This window comes from Paramisgurnus dabryanus, chromosome 11 (genome assembly GCF_030506205.2).
Source record: "Paramisgurnus dabryanus chromosome 11, PD_genome_1.1, whole genome shotgun sequence".
Taxonomy (NCBI): Eukaryota; Metazoa; Chordata; class Actinopteri; order Cypriniformes; family Cobitidae; genus Paramisgurnus; species Paramisgurnus dabryanus.
In genome coordinates this window covers 23,615,513-23,637,698 of record NC_133347.1, presented here as the reverse complement: position 1 = coordinate 23,637,698, position 22,186 = coordinate 23,615,513, and the positions used below count along the sequence as shown (strand labels likewise).

At 36.6% G+C, this 22,186-nt stretch overlaps 2 protein-coding genes across 4 annotated transcripts in view; both read left to right on the top strand.

The window, feature by feature from the left end:
* Window positions 1-3,111, top strand: part of slc12a5b (solute carrier family 12 member 5b) — a 67,171-nt gene extending 64,060 nt beyond the window's left edge. The window contains exons 26-27 of the mRNA XM_073816254.1: window positions 480-808; window positions 1,502-3,111. Coding sequence (XP_073672355.1) covers window positions 480-808; window positions 1,502-2,485 — 1,313 coding nt within the window. The 3' untranslated portion in view covers window positions 2,486-3,111. The remainder of the gene's footprint in view (window positions 1-479; window positions 809-1,501) is intronic.
* Window positions 3,112-4,326: 1,215 nt separating this feature from the next.
* rbm39b (RNA binding motif protein 39b) lies at window positions 4,327-17,720 on the top strand. Of its 3 annotated transcripts, XM_065260016.2 has the most exons (18): window positions 4,327-4,595; window positions 4,851-4,910; window positions 6,830-6,882; window positions 6,985-7,176; window positions 9,794-9,859; window positions 9,988-10,041; window positions 11,086-11,109; window positions 11,474-11,539; window positions 11,818-11,935; window positions 12,346-12,498; window positions 12,957-13,094; window positions 13,198-13,263; window positions 13,521-13,725; window positions 13,848-13,919; window positions 16,092-16,212; window positions 16,301-16,406; window positions 16,563-16,641; window positions 16,742-17,720. In XM_065260016.2, exons 2-18 carry the CDS (start codon window positions 4,860-4,862, stop codon window positions 16,840-16,842), a joined length of 1,665 nt encoding a protein of 554 aa, XP_065116088.1. In that variant the 5' UTR covers window positions 4,327-4,595; window positions 4,851-4,859; the 3' UTR covers window positions 16,843-17,720. The 3 variants fall into 3 exon arrangements, with proteins under 3 accessions (XP_065116088.1, XP_065116089.1, XP_065116091.1); XM_065260017.2 differs by lacking the exon at window positions 11,086-11,109 and having other exon boundaries at window positions 4,328-4,595; XM_065260019.2 differs by lacking the exons at window positions 11,086-11,109; window positions 11,474-11,539 and having other exon boundaries at window positions 4,328-4,595.
* Window positions 17,721-22,186: the final 4,466 nt, after the last annotated feature.

Sequence of the window (22,186 nt, the reverse complement as noted above, 5' to 3'; positions counted from 1 at the left end):
TACCGAGGTTGTACTGTGCCTTTCTAACCGATAGCACTGTTGATCACTGTAATAAACATATGAATGGTTTTCATTATGCACCTCTCTTTATCTATCAGTGTTTTGTGATATGAGCAATTTCCCCATAGGTCTGCCATATCCTTTCTTGAAGTTCAAAAACAGCTGAGCAATCCATATCCTGAGACTAGTTATTACCAAGGACAAAGTACAGCTTGCTTCCTTATTACCTCAGCAGACTGAGTGATGCAATGTTTATTGTAGCCAATAACCAGCATTTGGCTTATCAAGATACAGTAGATAAAATATATTCAGTCACAGGACAAAGAAACTGAGGGGTTACTTTGCACTAGAAACAATCAAAATGAAGAAAAATTCGACCGGTTTGCGTGTGCGACTTCCTGCACTCATTTTTACATTAGAGGTTGTGATTGTGGTCCTTTATGCTTTCTTCGTCACTTATGATGACCACGCCAATGCAGTTCTCCAGAACAACCAGACAAAACCCATGGAGAATTCGTTGTATAAGAATTATTCGTTTTTTGCTGATATACAGGTGATGATATTCATCGGATTTGGCTGCCTGCTGGCCTTTTTTCGACGGTATGGTTTCGGTGGGATGGTTTTTAACTTCCTGACTGCCACATTTGCCATTCAGTGGGCCATTCTGATGCAAGGCTTCTTTCAGTTTTATCATGATGGGAAAATTCACCTGGGAGTAATGAATTTGATCAATGCTGAGTTTGCCTGTGCTGTAGTGTTAATCTCTTTTGGTGCAGTGCTGGGGAAGACGAGTCCTGTGCAGTTGCTGGTAAGTCTATTGTTTTTATAGCTGGTTGATCGCTATTAAATGTTGCATTGAACAGAGCTGCCTTATTGTCTTTGAATTGCTGTAACACTATTTCTCAGGCCATTACATTTAAGGAGCATCCAAAGTAAGGATACTTTGGAAAAGTGCATTGAAAGTTAACATCATCAAGATCTGTCTGTTTTAGTCTTGGTAAATAAAGCAAGGCCAGCTTCAGGTGAAAAGTCCAAACTATTTGTTAAATCTATTTTGCACTAAAAATACTTGGCAGACTGACTTTGGTCTTTAGTTAAACACAAGTACCTGCCAAAATGACACAAAATAGATGTTTTCATGGTTGCCTTAAAATTTTAAGTTAATTCAACTTAAAAATATTACATTGCCTGTAATGCCAAAATATGTGCCTGCTGCATACGCGCCAAAATGGTTCAATGGTCTTTTATCATAAACACTTACGAAGCATTTGTAGAAGGGACTTATTTTGACATGACGCACATAACACATATTTTGACATGATTCACACACATGACAATATATTGAAGAGTGTTGCATTTATTGCCACAGCTTTTAAGTGCACTACAGTACTGCTAAAGTACTATACAATACACATTTGGATGGATAGATAGACAGACAGGCAGGTATTTATGTAAAGATTATTATATATCAGTCATGGTTCATATTGTATATTGTTTGTAGGTCATGGCCATGCTTGAGATCCCTATGTTTGCCGTCACAGAATGGGCTGTGCTGAACTACTTGAGGATCAATGATGCTGGCGGCTCGATCCTCATCCACCTGTTCGCGTGCTACTTTGGCCTGGGTGTCACCTTTGTGCTGTACAGACCCAGCTTAAATGATGGTCATCCAAAAGAGGAGACAAGTTACCAGTCAGATATGTTATCTGTGCTGGGCACACTGTTTCTTTGGGTGTTTTGGCCTTCCTTCAACTCAGCGTTGACCTTCAAGGGCGATGACCAGCACAGAGCTGTACTTCACACGTTCATAGGTCTCAGTGCCTCCACGATCACCGCTTTCGCCCTGTCCACAATACTCAGCAAGAATGGCAAAATCAGCATGGTCGATGTCCAGAATGTAACATTGGCCGGCGGGGTAACTGTTGGTGCAACTGTAGACATGATGATCTCACCGGTTGCTGCTTACGTGCTGGGAATACTGGGATGCATAGCGTGCATGCTGGGATACAAATACCTGAGTCCATTTATGGCACGCCGGCTACGGGTGCAGGATCAGTGTGGCATACACAACTTACACGGCCTGACGGGACTCATTTCCAGTTTGGCTGGCATTTGTGCCATCCTGCTGGCAAACGAGGAAACGTACGGCCCAAGTCTCTACCAGACCTTCGCACACAGGGCACCCATGGAGGGAGACCCGCAGCTGGCAGAGCTACAGAAACTGATCCCAGACCTGGAAGCAGGCTTGGGTCGGAGCGCACATGAACAAGCTCTCTATCAGCTAGCCGCCGTGTTCGGGACCATTGGTGCATCGATTTTAGGGGGTGCCCTGACAGGTGTGATTCTCAAGCTACCGTATCTGGCTTCACCCGCAGATGAGAACTGCTTTGACGATGAGCTCTTCTTTGAAGTTCCTGCAGAACACAATCAGCAATATTTATTTTCAAATGTTCTCAAAGACACAAACAAAAATGATATTGACTAAAGAAAACTGCACATAGACTGATGTTTGACAAGAGCATTCATACTTTGCAAGAAAAATAATGAATCTTGCAGGCCATAAAACACTGGACTTCAAATATGAGTACTGTGTTTACAGATATAGACACAGATAATCTACATTAACCCATAATAAAATTATGGACAATTGTATTTTTTGGCTGATCAAGATTTGTATGTATCAAATACAGTTTAAATATATGTATATTTCGATGAAAAACATTACATCAAATAATTGTATGACCTGCTGAGTACTAAAGTTCAAACACAAAAATATATGTAAAATTTCAACAATATTAAATCTACCTGTATATTATCTTGATGAAAGTTAAAGGTTAACAGACATGATAACTGCTTTGTCAGAGGAATTTTACACTGTAAGTTCATTTGTTTGTAGGGTATTGCTTGGGTCATGCCATGTCTTAACAATATCTCTCTGTCAATCTGTGTATCTAGTTGTATATCTGGTCGTTCTGCCAAGTTTAGCTGTTATTGCATACAGTAATATTTGATAACATGTCTTATGTAATGTAAGTGGAGGCAACTTTTGCAGCCAACTATTGGCCCGAGTTTGGGTGCTGCAAACTGAACTTGCACTCAATGTCATTCGCATGCAAATGTAATCTACAAAATGTGAATTTCCTCATTATTTATTAGTTGTTCAATCTAACTCACTAATATATCTTTGAGTGTTGTTTAGTATGTGATACTATTTTGTATATTGATGTTTTGCTTTAGAAATTTTTGCCGAATTAATAAATTGTGTCTTCATTGTATTTTTATTGACAATAAAAGTGTGCCTTTACAGAAATTGACTTCCAAATAAATTTACGCTCAGAAAAGTTTACTGTAGTAAATAAAAACTTGATTTAAATAAAGCTGACTTAATGTATTTTTGTCTATTATAAAACTCTATTCACTTGGCTTTTATTTTAACAAATCCTCGTCTAGCCCTTATAGCTTGTTGGGAGGTTTTCATCATGGGTTTTTTTAGTCAATTTGGCCACAACTTTCTCTGTGTTTCAGCAAATGGAATGATTTTTGGTGACAAATCTTATATTGACACATATTTTGGGAAGAAATGCTTTGAAACACACACACACACACACACACACACACACACAAATACACACACACACACACACACACACACACACACACACACACACACACAATAATATGCTGTTATACTCCATATACATAACTTATTGACAAACCAGAAATTAAGCTTTGTTTTTTGCACAGGCTTACTAAAGGGTTAATGGTGCCACGTGATGATCAACAGTAAAAATGACAAATTGTACCTACTTGCAAAAGCAAAATCCACCAACAATCAAGAATGCATGAATATATGGTGTCATGGCTTTGCAATCAAAAAATTGTATTATAATGGAAGTCAATGGGGAGAAAAAAATAAAATATGATGTTGCACAAAAACTAAAAATGCATCAAAGCCAATGTTTTTACTAATCTTTGATATGCTCAAGACTGTGATAAAAGTAAGAAATATCAAGTCCACAATCACTTTTATATTGAAAATAAAGAGTAAAGAGTTTTATAAGAGAAAATGAAGAGTAACTAAAGAGTTAAAATCCTGTAATTTTTGTAAACATTTGGTAGTTTTGATCTTTACTGAGGTTAACTAAGTGATTTATGCAAAAAATGAAAAAAAATATATATCATCTGATTCATTTTACAGCCGTTTAATTTGGATGTTTTCATCCACTAACAACAATGCACAAAGGCTATGTTCAACTTTCTGCAGCGCTGCGCAGATCAGTCGGATTATGACATCATAGTACCGCGAGAGCTCCTCATGTTTGTCACGAGGGAAACTGCCAGCGTCCATTTTGGGGAAGCAGGAAGTGGTATTTGGACAAACCTCTAAGAAACTAAACTATTTTTAAGTTCTCAGCGATACATTTATCTTTTTGATTCGTGTTTGAATCGTTATTCGGTGTGTTTGTTGCTAAATTGACACAAGCAGGACTGTAACGCGGATTTAATCGTTTGTTTGCGGTTATCCTGACAGGCTAATTTACCAGGCACGTCGCAGAGGACGCGACGATAATTTTGGGTTCTTAAAATAAAACCAGGTAATGTTGCTTGAATTTAAAGTTTGTTTTTTAATCGTAGTGCATGGTGTATAAACTGTGTATATGCATGTATAGTGTTAATCTGCGGCTTATGTAAAGAACGTGCTGTTGTTGTAGCCTCGCAACCAGCAACATAGCGGCTAATGTTTGTCTTCTTTGTTGACGTATTTTAGTGTATCCTAACAAAGGAATTATAAGAAATCCGTCACCATGATAAATTTAAAGCTAATTCGTGTCATGTTTTTTCCTCCGTAGTTGGTCAGGATGGCGGATGACTTTGATGTTGAGGCCATGCTGGAAGCTCCTTATAAGAAGGTGGGTTGACGGCCGGAAGTGACCGGGTCTCATTTTTTTGTTAGCACTTGTGCTTTTGCAGACCTAAGAGTGTTTTAAGGCTACTCAGAAACCCTGCATTTGTTTTCTGTGCCTGATTGAAGTCTATGATTGTGTAATGTGCATAAGAGAGTGATGTTGTATAGTGTGAATTATCTTGAATTACAAATAAATGCCCGTCTATCTCTCTTTATAGACTTGCCTAATGATATCTCACCTCTACTCCCCTGAATACATCTTTGATTCCAGTGTGAACTGTGAAAAAAAGTAAGGTGGTAATTGCGCAATGTATTGATGTACTGTCATCCCTTAGGTAAAACACAAACAGACCGCCACCCTAGACCATCCAATCACCTGTTTGCGTTCAGCAAGGTGAAAATGCCAGTGGATGATATATTATGTGACATGGAACAGAGACAGTATTAAAATATTGTTTTATTTAGCCATGTCAGCATGAGTTTAAAACTATTAGACATTGTAACAGACCTGGGTATGGCTGTCAACGGGACAACCAGGAACATTGCCCCAGGCCCTTTATGGTGTAGGAAGACTCTTATGTACCTGGGCTCGGTGTATGTACTTGGCCTTACTGATCTTCTTCGGTGTTAACAGCTAAATAGAGTGAATTCTTCAATCAATTTTACATTGGCAGTTTAAATACTGTCTGTCTACCCAGTCTGTTGTGATGGTCTCTAAAATCGTTCACATTGGCATTTGGATTGTGCATGCACAGTTTAGCTATATCTTTTCATCATTCAGTTGCCAACCATCTTAACAAAATGACATATCACCAAGTAATATTATCTGTCAATAACAATAGGCCAAGTTTTATTTCTTTTTTTTGTAAATTACTTGATAATCTCTGCCTGTGGTGTTTCAAATGTAATGGATTCGAAAAGAGGCAAGTAAGGAGAAAACAACAATCTTTTGTTGAGGTTTTAAGTGGTTTCTTTTATGGCTTACTTTGATTTTGCGTTGTCTTTTGGGACGCAATATGACTAAGCCGTGTAAATCCCTGTTTGCTTCAGGACGAGCTGTGAGACAAAGATGACATCGAGCTCTCACAGTCCAACCACGCTTACTGGGGAAGATCTCACGGACTGACATCATCAACACTGGAATGCCCTTTAGCAGCTCTATAGCATGGCTACATCAAGACTTAGGTTTAAAATAGCAGGGGGCCTAAACTCTTACCCTGGGGGTCTCCTAAAAATACATGGCTTCTCTCCTACACAGAAATGTTTCACGATCGTTGACTAGTTTATATTTTTAGCTGTGTTGCTTTAATAATGTGCTAGTTTAATACTGCGGTTTCACTGTAAAATGTTATCCTTCTGAAAGAGTCTTTGAATGTGTTGCCTTTAAAAATAGCTGGTGCAGCCATTCACTTTCAGACGGATGTCTTTGGTTGCCGGAGTCATGCTTTAAAGTTTTGAACATTCAACCATTAAAGTGCTATTAGGTTTAAAGTAGTGATATTTAAAAAATGCGCTTTTAGATATAGATTTTTTTTATGAACGCAAGTTTAACTAGAATCAGCCTAAATATGCTGATTATTTGACAAGCCATTCAGTAAGCTCATAACAAATTAATATTGAAATTATAAAGCATTGCACGTTCCTATTCAAAGGCGGGGTTTTGCATTTAAAAAAGATTTAGGTTGTTTTATGCGTGTTGGAGAAAACTAGTTATGAAAGAATTGTATTGTAATGAATTGTTCTCAATTCAACACAAGCGATATATCATAAAGGAGCAAACGATTTTAGCAATGCCACTATATCGCATTTTATTGTACTTTCCTCAGTATTATTAAATGAGAAAGAGTTCTCTCTATTCCCCCACCCTTCTTTGCTTGCAATGCATTCTCTCCATCCTCATGATCTTTTATCAATTCTTTTTAGGGTGAAAGCAAGAGCTCTAGCGCCAATGGCCATGAAGGTGATCGCAAGAAGAAGTAAGGAAACGCCTTATTAAAATCTTTCAAATATTTTTCAGAATGTTTTTGTGATTTGGTAATTATAATTTTAATGCACTGATAATGAATGGATTCCTCTAGGAAAAGACACAGCGGCAGTCGCAGTCCGGTCCCAGACCGTCGGAGGAGCAGAAGCAGGGAACGCAAGAAGAGTCGAGAACGCCGCAAGAGTCGCAGTCGTGAGCGCAGACGATCGCGGAGCAAAGAACGCAGACGATCTCGCTCGCGCAGTCGGGATCGCCCTGGACGTTTTCGTGGACGCAAAAGCCCCTTGTGAGTTAAACTTCTGATTCTTCAGTTCAGCTGAAAAAATGTCATGAAGTCTAAGCAAAGCTTGGTTAATTTCCCTGTGGTATAAATAGTAATTTGCTCATGTGGCTGCTGGTGTTGTTTCATAAATAACTAATGTTGTATTTGATGGCCACTACAGAACTACTACATGAGTCGATAACCTAAAATGTCTTTTTTAATTGTCGCGCATGGTTTACATGAATAGCAAAACTTGGCCCCAATTTTAGACGATTTGGCTTCTGATTAGGGCAAAATATAGCATTTTCACAATATATTTACAATGATTTAGTTGGTTTTATAAAATTAAGCAACATTGTGAATATCACAGTGCTTTTATTGGGCATGTCTCATCACTAACAGGTTTTGATAGTTTAATTCATTTCTGTGAAATACTGATTCAGTGACTCATTTGCATCATCACTCAGAATGATCTAGAAAGAATATGTATACTTTTTCATTTATGCTGCAACAAAACAAATTATTAAATATTTTAGTTTTTGGTAGTGCTGCACGGTTCTTTTTTTGTTTCAAATTAAGATCACGATTCTCCGACGGTTCTGAATGGCAACTAAACAAAATAACAATATATAAGGTTCTGACAAAAATGAATAGCAGCATTATCTTTAAAAAATTTTAATTGGTTTATATTATAAATCGGAAAGATTGCATGACTCAAAAATATGTTTAATAGGCTTTATGCCCAGCTGCATTACTTCCTGAACTTCAGCCAGCTCCTTGTTTCCTGTCTGCCTTTATTGGACAAACTGATTAATCCAGGTGTGCCTGACCTCAGTAGTCACAACAACAATAATCAGACACACCTGGATTAATCAGTTTGTCCAATAATGACAGACAGGAAACAAGGAGCTGGCTGAAGTTCAGGAAGTAGTGCAGCTGGGCATAAAGCCTATTGGGTGAAAGAAAGTGTTTGCTCTCGACCATGGATATTAGTGTTATGTAAACTGTAAACTTTTATCCCAGTACTTCTCTGATGATTTAAATATTTAGAATATTGTATGTAATGCAGAAAGTAATAATAATTACAATGTGTGCTTGAAAGGGCTGTTTGAAACTTATACATCATTATATATCCCAAAAGTAGTTTTTTTCAGCTTTACTTTTCATTAAATTAAAGTAATAGTAAAATAAGCTATTTAAAGAGGCTTCCATAGTTGTTAATTTTAACACAGTTTGCAAATAAAGCAAACTATAAAATGAAAGCAAAGCCCAATAAACATGTCAACGTGAGCTTCACCCGCGCTTTAAACATATTGTTTAAACGAGTGAACCAATGAACAATTGTCATTGTAACCCATTGTTTAAAGGTGACAGAGAATGAAAAAAAATTTTTTTATCTTAGTTGACGGGTAAAAACGTGACGTGTTTCAAAGTTGCGACACTGATGATGGGCTAAGCCCGAAACGTTTGTCATGGCCTGTTGTAATTTTGCGGTACTTTAAAACAGTCTCTATGCTACTATCATACTATTTTATCTTGGAGTTACGCACCGGGCACACTATTTATATTGGACATTAGGTGCAGACATGTATTGCACGTGTATTATTAAAAAAAACTAAAAAAAAATTAAAATATATATTTTTTAATGAGTTGGACTGAATATTAAAGCAACCAATAAGAGCACAGATTTAATGTAAAGTCCTTCAATATTCTTTAAAACTTTGTCATTTACCCTTCTCATATCATTGACTAAGTCCTGTTCTCTAAGGTTGCTGATTCCTGTAGTGAATTGGATTAAGAAGCTTTATTGGTTTTGTCTCAGCTCTTTTGTTAGTGTTCAAGGGCTTAAAATTGATCACTGCAACATAAGGGGTTGTGTAAAAGCCTGTCATAAACAATAGAGTAAAGACAGGCCATATAAATGTATACATTTATATATATTGCTGTAACTAAAGAGTGGTCAGTGTTTTTCACTGCTATAAGGCACATAGCTTGAAGGCAATCATTTATTTACTCTAACAGAAGCTGAAGTGTGTAATAGTTTTCAATGAAAAATGCTTTCTCCTTTCTAAGTTTAAAGGGTTAGTTCACCCAAGAATGACAATTGTCATCTTTTACCTTTTATGTTGTTCCAGCCCATATAACTTTATTTCATGAGGCACAAAAGATGCTAGACTCAATGTTATGGGATGTTAGCTTTAGTCATCTTTTACGTTCATAATATTGATTGTTTCATGTGTGTTACAGGTTTGAAACGATGTGTGGGTGACAGGATTTTTATTTGTTTGGGTAAATGATCTTTGTAATATGCAGGCATAGCGTACGTAAGCTATTTGTAGCTTGATTTTCACTGTAGATTATGTGATGATGCTATCAAAATATAGCTTGTTTCAAATAACATCGGTTGTGGTTTGGAGGCTGGAATATATTTTTATCCAACCAAAGTCTGACAGGTGGGAGTGATTAGTTCAGATTGCATCTGGTGCATGTTTAAAGAGTATCAGAGTATCACACATTCAGGCCTGCTGTTATTCGGCTATAGATGAGAGCCCTATTGGCTTTACTTAGACAGCATTTTGCCCTCTGCACCAGTATGTAGTTGCCCTCACATGGTCTGAATGGCTGATGTTTTATGTCATAGTATGGGGCAGAAAATAAACGGTGGTTCCGGAGGCAAGATTGGCCCACAGCAATTCATCAAGCACAGGTTTCTATAATCCAGTCTTCTCTTCGGTGGCTTGTGCCGCCTGTTAAATGCTTGTGCTGTGCTTCATGAATAATCATACACGCCTGTTCAATAAACACAGACTGTAACCTATGACGTTCTCTCCCCAGCCGCAAGCGCTCCCGAAGCAAAAGCCCTTTTAAGAAAGACAAGAGCCCAGTCAGGTGAGACCTTCATTACTGTCTGTCACTGTATGGTTTTTGTTATTACTAAATTGCTACATATGCATATATCTTGCGTGCTGTGATTAGTTAAAATGAAATGAAATGTATGGGATGTTTAATGTTTTCATATTGTAAACTCTCTTCAGTTTGGTTAAGTACAAACTAATGTACTAGTTGTAGGGTTACACAAAATGCAAGTAGGACAAAATGAATGCACCTCTTAGTTTAACCTACATTTTTGGTAAACATCCAAGGGATTAAATTAATGTAATGACTGACACATTTATTAAGAGCTTAATGCAGGTTTGCTGATATATTAACATGAGTAATGGGCTGGAGAGTTAGTAGAGCGTCTAACAGCTTTTAACAATAACTACCTTCACCAGTTTCAGCTTACCTCTGCTCTCTTTTCAGTATAAGGAGAATAAAAAATAGCAGATGTCTTGATCTCAACTTGTTTAGGATATCAAATGTGTGTGATGAACTTGGTGAAAATACAAGAGTTTGTCCAGATTATTATTATTGTTTGCATTATAATGTTAGAAGGTCACTGACAGCATAGCATACTTTTATCTTTCAACATACTTTCAACAACTAATCGATAATAATCCATTATGAAAATATTTGTCCATGAATTGGTCTGTGACATCACATGCTACTGCATCACATCATTGTGGTTAGTGGGCACACGTTCGCTTCGTACATACAACGCTACCAGCTTAGTTTAAAAGCAAGGTGAGGGCAGCACCGGGCAGCAGGAGTCACATGACGAAGGCAAAAGAGCGCTGGTTAATAAAGGTTTTATTTCTTACTTTAATATGAGTTTGTATTTGTTTAGTTGTTATTTGTTTTTTATAAAATAGTAATGAACCACAAACTAAGCATCTTCTTTAAAGTAAGGGTAAATCCAGGTTTTGGATTTTCGTAACACACGTGTATCACTGTCATATCATCTGGCTTATTTATTTTGTTAATAGCGAGTAACGTTAATACTCATCAAGGTCTAAAGTTGTAGATTAATCTGTGGCAAAATTTCCTCACCAGCACTTCCCTGAAGATTACAAAAAAGTATGTTTGGTCTATTTATATTTTGACATTTAAAGATGTTTTACTATTTAAAAGCTGCACAAACTTTTATTTAAGGCTTAAAATAATCACCTGAAAAATATCATAGTAGTTAAACGCAATGTGTGGCTTTTGCACTTTTTAAAAGGTTTTATAAGTGAAAATCTTAATTGAGTAGATATTTAGGGTTTTATCAGATTAGTCGATTAATCGTAAAATAATCAACCGATTAATCGATTAAGAAAATAATCGTTAGTTGCAGCCCTGATTTGACTTAAGCCTCAATAGTACAGTTGCTCTTTACTATATAGGGTAATTCAGAACTTGTTGTGGCCTAGAGATATGGCTGATGTTTTATATGTCATAGTATGGGGCAGAAAATAAGCGGTGGTTCCGGAGGCAAGATTGGCCCACAGCAATTCATCCAGCACAGGTTTCTATAATCCAGTCTTCTCTTCTGTGGCTTGTACTGCCTGTTAACTGCTTGTGCTGTGCTTCATGAATAATCATACATTCAAGCCTAGAAGGTTTTATTTTCACAAAATAACTTTTTTTGTATGGTCATGATGTATGTTTATAATTATAGAATGGCTTATGTTTGGGAATTCCACCCTGAACCTATATGAGAGATTTATTAAAGAAGTTTTTTATATGTCCAGAGGGAATAACATGCATTCGTGTAGATGATGACCTCTGTGTTTTCTCCTGCAGGCTACCGATAGATAATCTGACCCCGGAGGAAAGAGATGCCCGCACAGTGTTCTGCATGCAGCTGGCTGCCAGAATAAGACCCAGAGATCTTGAAGACTTCTTCTCAGCAGTTGGAAAAGTATGATGTCCTTGATCAGTCTGTGGTTTTCTTCTTCAAGCTTTAGCTTTATTGTTCCTTTATTTAAGTAAATTAGCTGTTAGCCTGGTGTGCATTGTACACCTTTACCCATGGTTTTCTGAGAAGTTTTAGACTCATAAGGCAGCTTCTGAGTCAGTAAGGCAGTCACGGTATGATCGCTAATGTAACATGCTCAACAATGGCAATTAATTCTGAAACACCAGAAAGCTTGGGCCAAAAGCAGCGCTGTTGTTTGGAGTCTTATCATGTATGTTTTACAATCTGATGATGTCACACAATCTGTTGTGACATTTCTCCATTATATCATACAAACAATAATCATGAATAAATTTGCTTTGTATGTTTCTGGCTTCAGTTAAATGACTTGTGATGTCTGTGCTTTATTTAAGGTCCGTGATGTAAGGATGATCTCTGACAGAAACTCTCGAAGGTCAAAGGGCATAGCCTACATCGAGTTTGTAGACACAACCTCCGTACCACTGGCCATTGGTCTGACAGGTCAACGCCTTCTGGGGGTGCCCATCATAGTCCAAGTATCGCAGGTCAGAACATCACCACACATATGAGTATCATTACTAATCCATTGTAATACAACTAGTGTTGTATTAACTTTTTAATACAACAATTTAGGATATGTTTGGTAGATACAATGTCTGGTTAAATTTATTAGTAGAGCTGCCAACATATGACCTGCATCAACATATATTTTTTTGTTCTCTATTAGGGTTTTTTTATTACTTTGATAAAAAATACTTTGTTAAAGTTCAGGTTTATTTTTCAATGACAGACCTGTTTAGTTTTTATTACTCTATATAAAGAAGATTCAGTTTAACTGTGAATGTTGTTGCATAAATCTGTTAGGTTGTAGTTTTATTTAATAGTGTTAAAATAATGTGACGTTATTATAACGGTATTGTGTGTTATATCAAATTGTGAGCCCAGGTTATTTCTGCACCCCTAATTTAAACCATTGTTGGTGAATTGTGGTTATGTGTTTCAGGCTGAGAAGAACAGAGCAGCAGCTTTGGCCAATAGCCTACAGAGGGGAGGAATTGGGCCGATGCGGCTGTACGTGGGCTCCTTACATTTCAATATAACAGAGGATATGCTCAGGGGCATCTTTGAGCCTTTCGGCAAGGTGTGGTATTCATTGCTGTTACTTTAAACAGACAGCAAAGCCAGATTGATAGAGCGATTGTGTTAGACTTATATGGGATTCATTGAGATTATTTTTTTGTCAGATTGAAGGCATCCAGCTGATGATGGACAATGAGACGGGCAGGTCTAAAGGATACGGCTTCATATCAGTAAGTTAAAATGCAGAGCAAATTCACTAGGAATGCAATTTTCCTAAAAAAAAACTTGCTTTGTTTGAACATGTCAACATTTTCAATTTTCAAACGCGTTGTATGAAAAATTGTTTTTATTATTGTGCAAGTGGGAAAATTACAAAAAAGCTACTGATTCTCAAAGCAAGTAAAGCTATTTAAATTTGCAATGTTTTTATGATATGTTCCATTGTAATTTGCATTGTAAAGTTACACTCACATTGTGTTTTGTGTAGTTTGCAGATGCAGAGTGTGCTAAAAAAGCCCTGGAGCAGCTAAATGGTTTTGAGCTCGCTGGGCGGCCCATGAAGGTGGGTCATGTGACCGAGCGCTCCGATGCCTCCTCCGCCAGCTCCTTCCTGGACAATGATGAGCTGGAGAGAACTGGCATTGACTTGGGCACAACGGGCCGCCTTCAGCTGATGGCAAGACTGGCAGAGGGTACAACTTCAACACTGTTTATTATTCACTCATCCAGTCCAACTCTGCTAACAATACTGTGTGTTTTGCTCAAATTTGGGTTGTTGTGATGTCACTGTAATGCTGGTGTTGGGTGTTTTTAGGTACAGGAATGCAGATTCCTGCTGCTGCCAAGCATGCTTTACAGATGAGTGGCAGTGTGGCATTTGGAAATGGTACGTTTTTCCTCACAATTAACCCACACACACAAAATGAGCAGTTTAAAAGAAAATCAAGGGAGTTGTTATCTATGTAAGGGAAGATGCTGATCAAGCTTAAAAATTGACAGAAAAGCACCTCAGAAATGCACCTCAGAAATGTAATATTATGAAACTTAAAAGGCAAACTTTTTACTTCTATTGATCAACAGCCTTGTTTAAAGTTTAAATGGCTTTGTGTGGATAAAACCAAAACAATAACCTTAAATTAACTTTTAAAATAGTAATCCTGTTATACGAGGAAAATGCTTTAACTTATTTAAACTTGGTCTATCTTGTTTATCATAGAAATCTTTAATGTCAGAGATTTTGAAGTAGGGTTTTCGACTTAGCCACTGATCAACCACATTGTAATAGAGATACCTTGGGAGTCATTCAGTTTTAGGATCTCATAACAGAGCTTTGCATCTTCACCAAATAGTGCTGCATATCTGGGTGTTTAGATCGAAGGAATTTCCGTCAAGATCCAGTTAAATCCAACTGCAAAATCCTATTTACAGGGGTGTGATTCTTCCGGATAAATCCGGAATTCCGGCTTTTCCGACCTGAAAATGAGGCTTTCGTGAATCATGCAAATCCAATTTTTTTGTGTGTATGTGGGGGGGGGGGGGTTGCAAGGCACCGTTATAAATGACCTCATATCACTCCGCAAGTAGTTTATTTATTTGTCACGATCGAAAGCAGAGCTCACCAAAAAGCTTGCAGTCGGATCACCGGCGTGTGGTGTTGGCTGCGAATAAAAAAAAAATCATGCATTCGCCTACAAATAGAATGAGAGAAACACATCTTTCACTCTCAACCAAACTAACAAACTAGCCAATCAGAGGTAGAATGGGGAGGGGTCTTTGATGTGTGGCTGAGATCCAGCTGCAGATGCCGCGCGGCTGCGGAAAAGTCACAACAAGTTGTCAGCAGGATGAAGATTAAGTAAATGAAGCCTAGCCTAGGTAAGACGACCTTATATATAAAGGACTTAAATCAGTGGCGCTGGGCTTGGATAGAAGGAATAGGCAGAGACAAACAGCAAAATTAAGAGAACCTGCCAGGTGTTTGCTGCTTTGACAAAACTGTCCGTTTCAAATCAAGCTATGCCAGTAATGTAAATATCAGATTTCTCGTCGAGGTGAAATGCTGTCTCGCAATATCAATATAAAGTTGCGTTTTTGTCAAAACGTTTGCTTGCATTATTATTCTGTAATCACTTACGTTAACGCACGCATATACACGAATCAGATCCAACGTCATCCTGACGAACACACGCCTGTATTTGCTCCTCTTAATGGTTTGTGAATCTTGCGATTACAGAATAATATAATGACAAACAAACACATTCATGGATCTGGTTTGCCCGTGTGCGTGCGTGTGTGTGTGTGAAACGCGTAGCTCAACTGTGCCAAAAGAACTATGCAAAAGACAAATGCACTTGACTGCCTTTCCAGAAAGTCACAACATTTGAATAACTTTAGTGTTACAGTATCCACTTTAAATTCAGCGTGTTGTAATCAATAATTAATCTGTATTAAATGCCCCCACTAATTATTCTATAAACATTAAACATGTTTTGACCAATGACAAATCTCATTTATCAAGTTGTGTATGTGGCTTGTGTGCCTTATTATTATTACCATATGCAACCAAAGATTTTACTAAAAGGGCACACATTTATTTACAAAAACATAAAAATCCTCATAGATCTAGTTACTTATTTTTACTCTTAAAATGCACCACACTGATATATTTACCTTTAAATGCACAAAGTGACTGATTTTGTTCAGTCTGAAACAGTGGCAAGGCTACATAATGCCCACGCAGATTGACGATTGGCCACTCAGATCAATCAATTTTGAGCTCAAATTATATTTCAACTGTATTTCATTTTATTGTGTGTGTGTGTGTGTGTGTGTGTGTGCGTGTGCGTGAGTGCATGCGTATATATGTCGCCACGTCATGGTAGGTGTGCCATATATTTTCCTGCTTTTTTGTCCTTTGCCAATCACACCTATGTATTTACTACATGTCCATTTCTCACAGTCTATTTGTTCCTCTGCATCTTTTCAGGGAAATTTAATGACTAGTTACAATCCAGTGATAAGTTTAACTGTGAAAGTTTTATTTGTGTGTTTGTCTTAGCTCCAGCTACTGCCACACCTCCTATTCTTCCTAATCCTGGGATGAATCAAGCCATGAATCTCCCGACCCAGCCGCTGGCCACACAATGCTTACAGCTGTCCAACATGTTCAATCCACAGTCGTGAGTTTCCTGAACGTTATACTTTGTCTGACAGTACAGTTGTATGTATGTTTTGGCTAAACAAAAGGAAACTTATTGTGTTTTGTAGGGAAGATGAACCGGGTTGGGATGTAGAGATACAGGATGACGTCATCGAAGAGTGCAAAAAACATGGAGGCGTCGTTCACATATACGTTGACAAGAACTCTGCTGAAGTAAGCAAAATCAGTCTTGCCAAATCTTATAGGAACATGAGAAGTATTTTTGTGTTGTGTGGTAAAAATCTGCTATGGTTCTGCGAAAGTGATTTTATTAAAAAATGTATATTGACTGTTGTATGTAATAGTTAACTATTTGCTTTTGTTATGCAGGGAAATGTTTATGTAAAGTGTCCCAGCATCCCGGTTTCAATGACTGTTGTCAGCGCCTTGCACGGGCGGTGGTTTGCAGGTAAACCATCCTGTTTCTCAAATCAGCCAATTTTTTACTTTATGCTTGTGGGTTGTGCGTATGTGCTTAACATTGATAGTAACTACTTTTGTTTTAACAGGTAAAATGATCACAGCTGCCTACGTGCCTCTCCCCACCTACCATAACCTGTTTCCAGACTCGGTCACAGCCACGCAGCTCCTCAGACCCGCACGCCGGTGATCCTTTCATCTCAAACCCCTGCCTCTGTCTGACCCTGCTAAATCTGGAAACATCACGTGTACACGTGTACATACCCTTTTCCTGAAATAACTGCTGTGGTTCGTGAAGGGCCACGTCATGTATTTTTATAAATATACATCATTTAAGTTGCATAGTGAGGATAAAGGTTTCACAGATAGGCGGGTTGTTGTTTTATTTCATTTTGTATTTTAGCAGGATGCTGATCTCGAGTCGTTATCCCAACTAAAGCAATTTCTAGATCAAATCTGCTTTATTATTGGCCTGTTGATATGTGAAAACCCTCATCTCTATCTGAACATGATCTGGATTCGTGCAAATGGTTTTGAAGGAGATTCTAATGTTTTTAAAGGTGTTTCTTTTGAAGCTGTTTTGTTATTCTTTTCTTGCCTAGGAACGTTGAAGTTCAGATTTTTCTTTGTCATTCTGTTACTTTAATGGTAAGTAACAACAGTAAACCAAAAAGAGTCTGAAGTGGTTATTGTGGTTTTTTTTTGGATACAGTCTAAAACCAACTTTCATAATCAAGAATTGATTTTTCTAAATCCTAATATTGATTAAAGGACTTTGACAACACTGGGTAAAACTGAGTATTGGCTTTTATTTGTGTTAATAAAGGTTGATGGATTAGAGAGCACCTCTAGAGGGAGCTGTGAGTCCAGTGCAGAATTAACAGTTGAGCTACGGTTTCCTGGCTGCATCATGAAGTAACATTTCATAACTATTATTATTGTGTAGTTTAAGTTGTAGTTAACCAATGCTTTAAAATGCATGGTTATGTTAAACAAGATTAACGGTGAGCCAAAGTTTCTTTTATTGCACGCAAAATTTTAATGTTTAAATAAAAGTCTGGTTTCTAATTTTAGTCTCATTCATACCATTCTTTATTACAAGATCAGAAACCGATCATGGGACTGCTGGGCTTTGTATCTTGTGTTTTTTTTTTTTTTTTTTTTTTAGTAATGGCACACCTGGTTAAGTGCATTAAACTGTTTAAGGCAGTGGTTCTTAATCTCAAAGTGTATGTCTTTGCAGAACAAAAAAGGGGCATTTCCCAATTTTGGGGCATTTTCAAACTGGGATTAGGCATTTTTAACCATTGGCATACATCATTATTTTTTAACTCTTATTTCAGTTTGAAAATGGCCCAAAATTGGAGAATGCCTTTTGTTCCGCAGAGACCTTCTTCTCAAAAAATGCATTTGGGAATCGCCCACTCAATTTAAGACATTCAGACAAAGAGGTGGAAAAACAACTATTTCAATTTGAAAACGTCCAAAATTGGGAAACGCCTCTTTTTGTTCTGTACTAGAGACCAGTTTGAGACCCACTGCTTAAAGCAAATGGAAAGTGCATGCACAAGAATCTTTCGGGTGGCTTTTCCTCTCTGTTGTTAAGCAGGATGAGAAGTAGGGTTCATTTTAATCTCACGAAGATGTCAAAAAATCCATAAAATTAGGGTAGCAAAACTTAATTGTAGCGCATCACTGAAGGAAATTACACAGGCTGTTGAATGCTTTATTTTGATTGATTGAGAAATGGGTATGCATTCTTTTTTTTTTTAACTGACAAATGACTTAACCACAAGAGCAATGTCTCTAACTGTGGTATATGCAGAATTATTATCCGGTCCTTTGAATTATTTGAAAATAATGGCATTACCACCTTGAGTATGCATTATTTTTGAATAATTCAACGGCGCGTCAATTATTCCTTAGGTAAGTATACCCAGGCCTTTACTTAGTAGTTTAGGAAATGGACAATGTGCTGGATAGCAGTAGTTTGTCTTTGGAAATCCAGTGACAAAAGCATAATCCTAAATATTTCAAATATTTCCAGCATATTATATATCATTGGTTCTAAACTCCAGTCCTCAGCCCTCCCTCCCAGAATATTTTAGATGTCTCCATATAAAAAACACCTGATTCAGTTCATCAGCTTGTTAGTGTGCTAATTAAGGAAATGTTTCAAACATTCTGGAAGGAGTCTAATGAGTGGAATCAGGTGTTTCATATCAGGAGACATATTAAACATTCTGGGAGGGGGGGCCGAGGACTGGAGTTGAGAACCACTGATATAAATGATGGGTAGCTATGCATTTGGCATGTGCTGTTGTTAACTGTGCGATTCAAGTTATCTCGGCTACATAATGGCTACATAAAAAGTCATTTTATTGATAAAATGACTAAAACAATGACTACAACATGCTTGTACATTTTAGAAGATAAATAAAATAATTTAAATGCCATTTTAAGGGCATGGAATATGTACACATATATATCAAAATCAGCAGTTCAAGTTATTTATAAGGAAAAAATAAATTGTTAATATTTCTAAACAAATCATACACATTCTGACTACATGGTGTGGTGCGGTGGCCATTAGACTGTATGTCACACAACAATTTTACCACATCATTCTGAATGTAATAGGGTTGGCATATGACATGTTTTTAAAGAGAAATGTCATGGGTTAAAATTCTGAGAATTGAATGAGTTTCCTAAAACCATGAGGAATATTGAATAGCAATTTCATTGACTTCAGATCTAATTTAGAGTAATCCAAACTTTAGGATTGTAACCAGGACTTAAGGACTACATTTTCTGGATAATAGTTTACCAATCGGACATATAATTGATAAGAATATGGGTAACTTTTTGTGTGGAATATATCAAAGAATATTTAGGTAACAAATATTAATAAAGACAATTTCTGTACAAATTCTTAAAAATATTAAAGAACATTTTTTTTACCTTTCAATAGCAAGTAGAACCTTTCAGCTTTTGATCAAGAGAAAGGTTCTCTGGATATTAAAGATAGTTCACAGAAAAATATTTATTCATTATTTATTATTCTTTAGAACCCAAATCCATATTTTTTTTTAAAGTGTTGACTCTCTTTCGATGCCCATTCTCTGTGTCTGAACTCTTGTTTAGGCAGTGTTAGGATGTTTGCTTTTAAATAATGTTTAACAACTGAAACAACAGTGATATCCATGACAAAAAAAGTAGAGTAAATGTTTTCAGGACACTTAAAATATACGACACAAGTCAAGTGGAGTTATTATCACTTTTTGGTCCTTTTGAACCAGTAATCCCCAGACAACACACTTATGTGTTTGGGTTCTGAGGGTTTAAACTACATGCGGGTGAGAAAATAATGACACTTTTTTTGGATGAACTTTCCCTTTAAAGATTTTTATGGAACCACACAGTCTGTTAAAAACCTTTTGGGGGGGGTCTTTAATTTTAAGATAAGCTAACTGACCCTCATGTAGCATGGAATGATAGAGAAAAGCTGTTGCATTTAGACGTTTGGAAAATTGTTGTTTTGTAGTAAAATCCTCAATCAAAGATAATTGAAGGACTTTGTCTTGAACAATAACAACAAATCTCACCCAGTTTTTCCTGTTAAATGAAGGCTTTTACTTTCAACTAGCTAATCTTTACCAGACGTTGTAAAATCTTCACCAGCTTTTGTTTTTAAAGGGACACTTCACCCATTTGCATTAAGCTTTGTATAGTTAGAACCCCAGTCATGTTTTTGAATGGTCGTGCATCATTTTCTCAGTTGCAGCTGAGACAGGAGAAATACAGATTTCAGTGTTGCACTTCCTTCTTTCAATGATGTAAAAATCCTCATTGAAAGAAGGAAGTGCAATGTCTTTGTTGAGGGAGTGAGACTACAAACACCCCTTTTCTCTATCAAATAGGCACCAAATTCTAGATGTATGTTACATTTCGACTACAAATAGTACACACGTTCAATAAAGATTAATGTTTCTACGGGTGAAATGCTCCTTTAAGTAAGAGATTCTGTTATTGTTTAGAGTTAAGCTAAACAAGGTGGAACATAACCTAACCGAAACAGTCAGGAACAAAATAAAAGAAAGCTCAAAGGGTCTAAAAAATGATATCTGATATCTGTTTCCCTTGTTTGTTTTTAATGTAAAGATATTATGATAAAATGGATGGATTTAGGGTTTGGGTTTCACCTAAATCACAATGAAAATATTTTTTTTTTGTTTTGATTTACTGTTTTCTATACTCTAAAAATTCCTTGTTGCACTTCAATTTTTAAGTTTAATCAACTTGAATTTACAATTAATTTAAACTTTCTTGACTAGTGAGGAGTTGCTATAAATTACAAAAAAATAAAGTTTAAATACTTAAGCTTATTCAACCTATTTTTATAACTCTTACTAGTCAAGAAAGCTCAAATTAATTGTAAATTTTAATTGATTCCATTTAAAAATTTGAGTGCAACAAGGAAATTTTTAAAGTGTACATTAAAACATTCAACATGATGTAAAGAACATTCTGTAAAAATACAACCTTGATATCTTTAATATTGACTGAGTAAAACCATGTCAAAAATTGAAATCAATATGAAATCAGTCATTTAAATCAAATGTTGACAATAATTGGATTATAAGACTGGATTTCAGTGTTGCATTATAAATATTATGAAATGACAAAACCTCTTCATTGATTTGCTTTTCTGGTCATCAGCAGAGTCATCATTTTCATATCAGTTTGTCACCTGGAAGAAGTGATAACCTTTTGTGCAATTTTTAGACTTAGCTGAGACAGATCTATGAGTGTGAATGTTATCTTTGAGACTTTCTTAATAATTGTTTCCTGACAATTTGTTGTTTAACACACTTCAGCACATTTAAAGGAGTGGTTAAGGGGTCATGTTTTTCAGAACCTTTATGAATTTCATTTAGAATATCATACGCACTCTTTTTCATATGGGTTGTTCCCCGGACAGGGATTAGACCACTAGTCCAAGACTAAAATAAATGTAAGAGCAGTCCAAACTGAAAACAACTTGCACTGACATATCTTAAAATACATCAGTGCTCTTTGTTTTGCCTCAAAATGCACACAAGGCATGTTGGTCCGGGAAACCACCCCTAAATGTATGTGAAAGATTGCTGGTGCTGTCAAGCTTAAAAATGACAAAAAGACACCATAAAGATGCTCGAAAAACCCATGGCTTATATTACAAAACTTGTAAAGTGACATTTTAAGTATTATGTTGTTCTGATAACCTTGCACCCAAATGAATTGTTTATGATCACTGAATCAGTTGGATTCATTAACAAATCAGTTTTGTGAACTGATTCATCTGATTTAATATCTTAACTAAAATAATAGATCTGTTTACATTTCTTGATATTCCTTATAATGTGAGTAAGCATGAACTTCAAGCTCTAACTCAAATTGCTTATCCTTTAATGTCTGTTTTTTCCCACAAGGCTATTGCATGGCTTAGAGACTTGGAATACAACACAAAAGTCATATAAACTTTTATGGTGGTT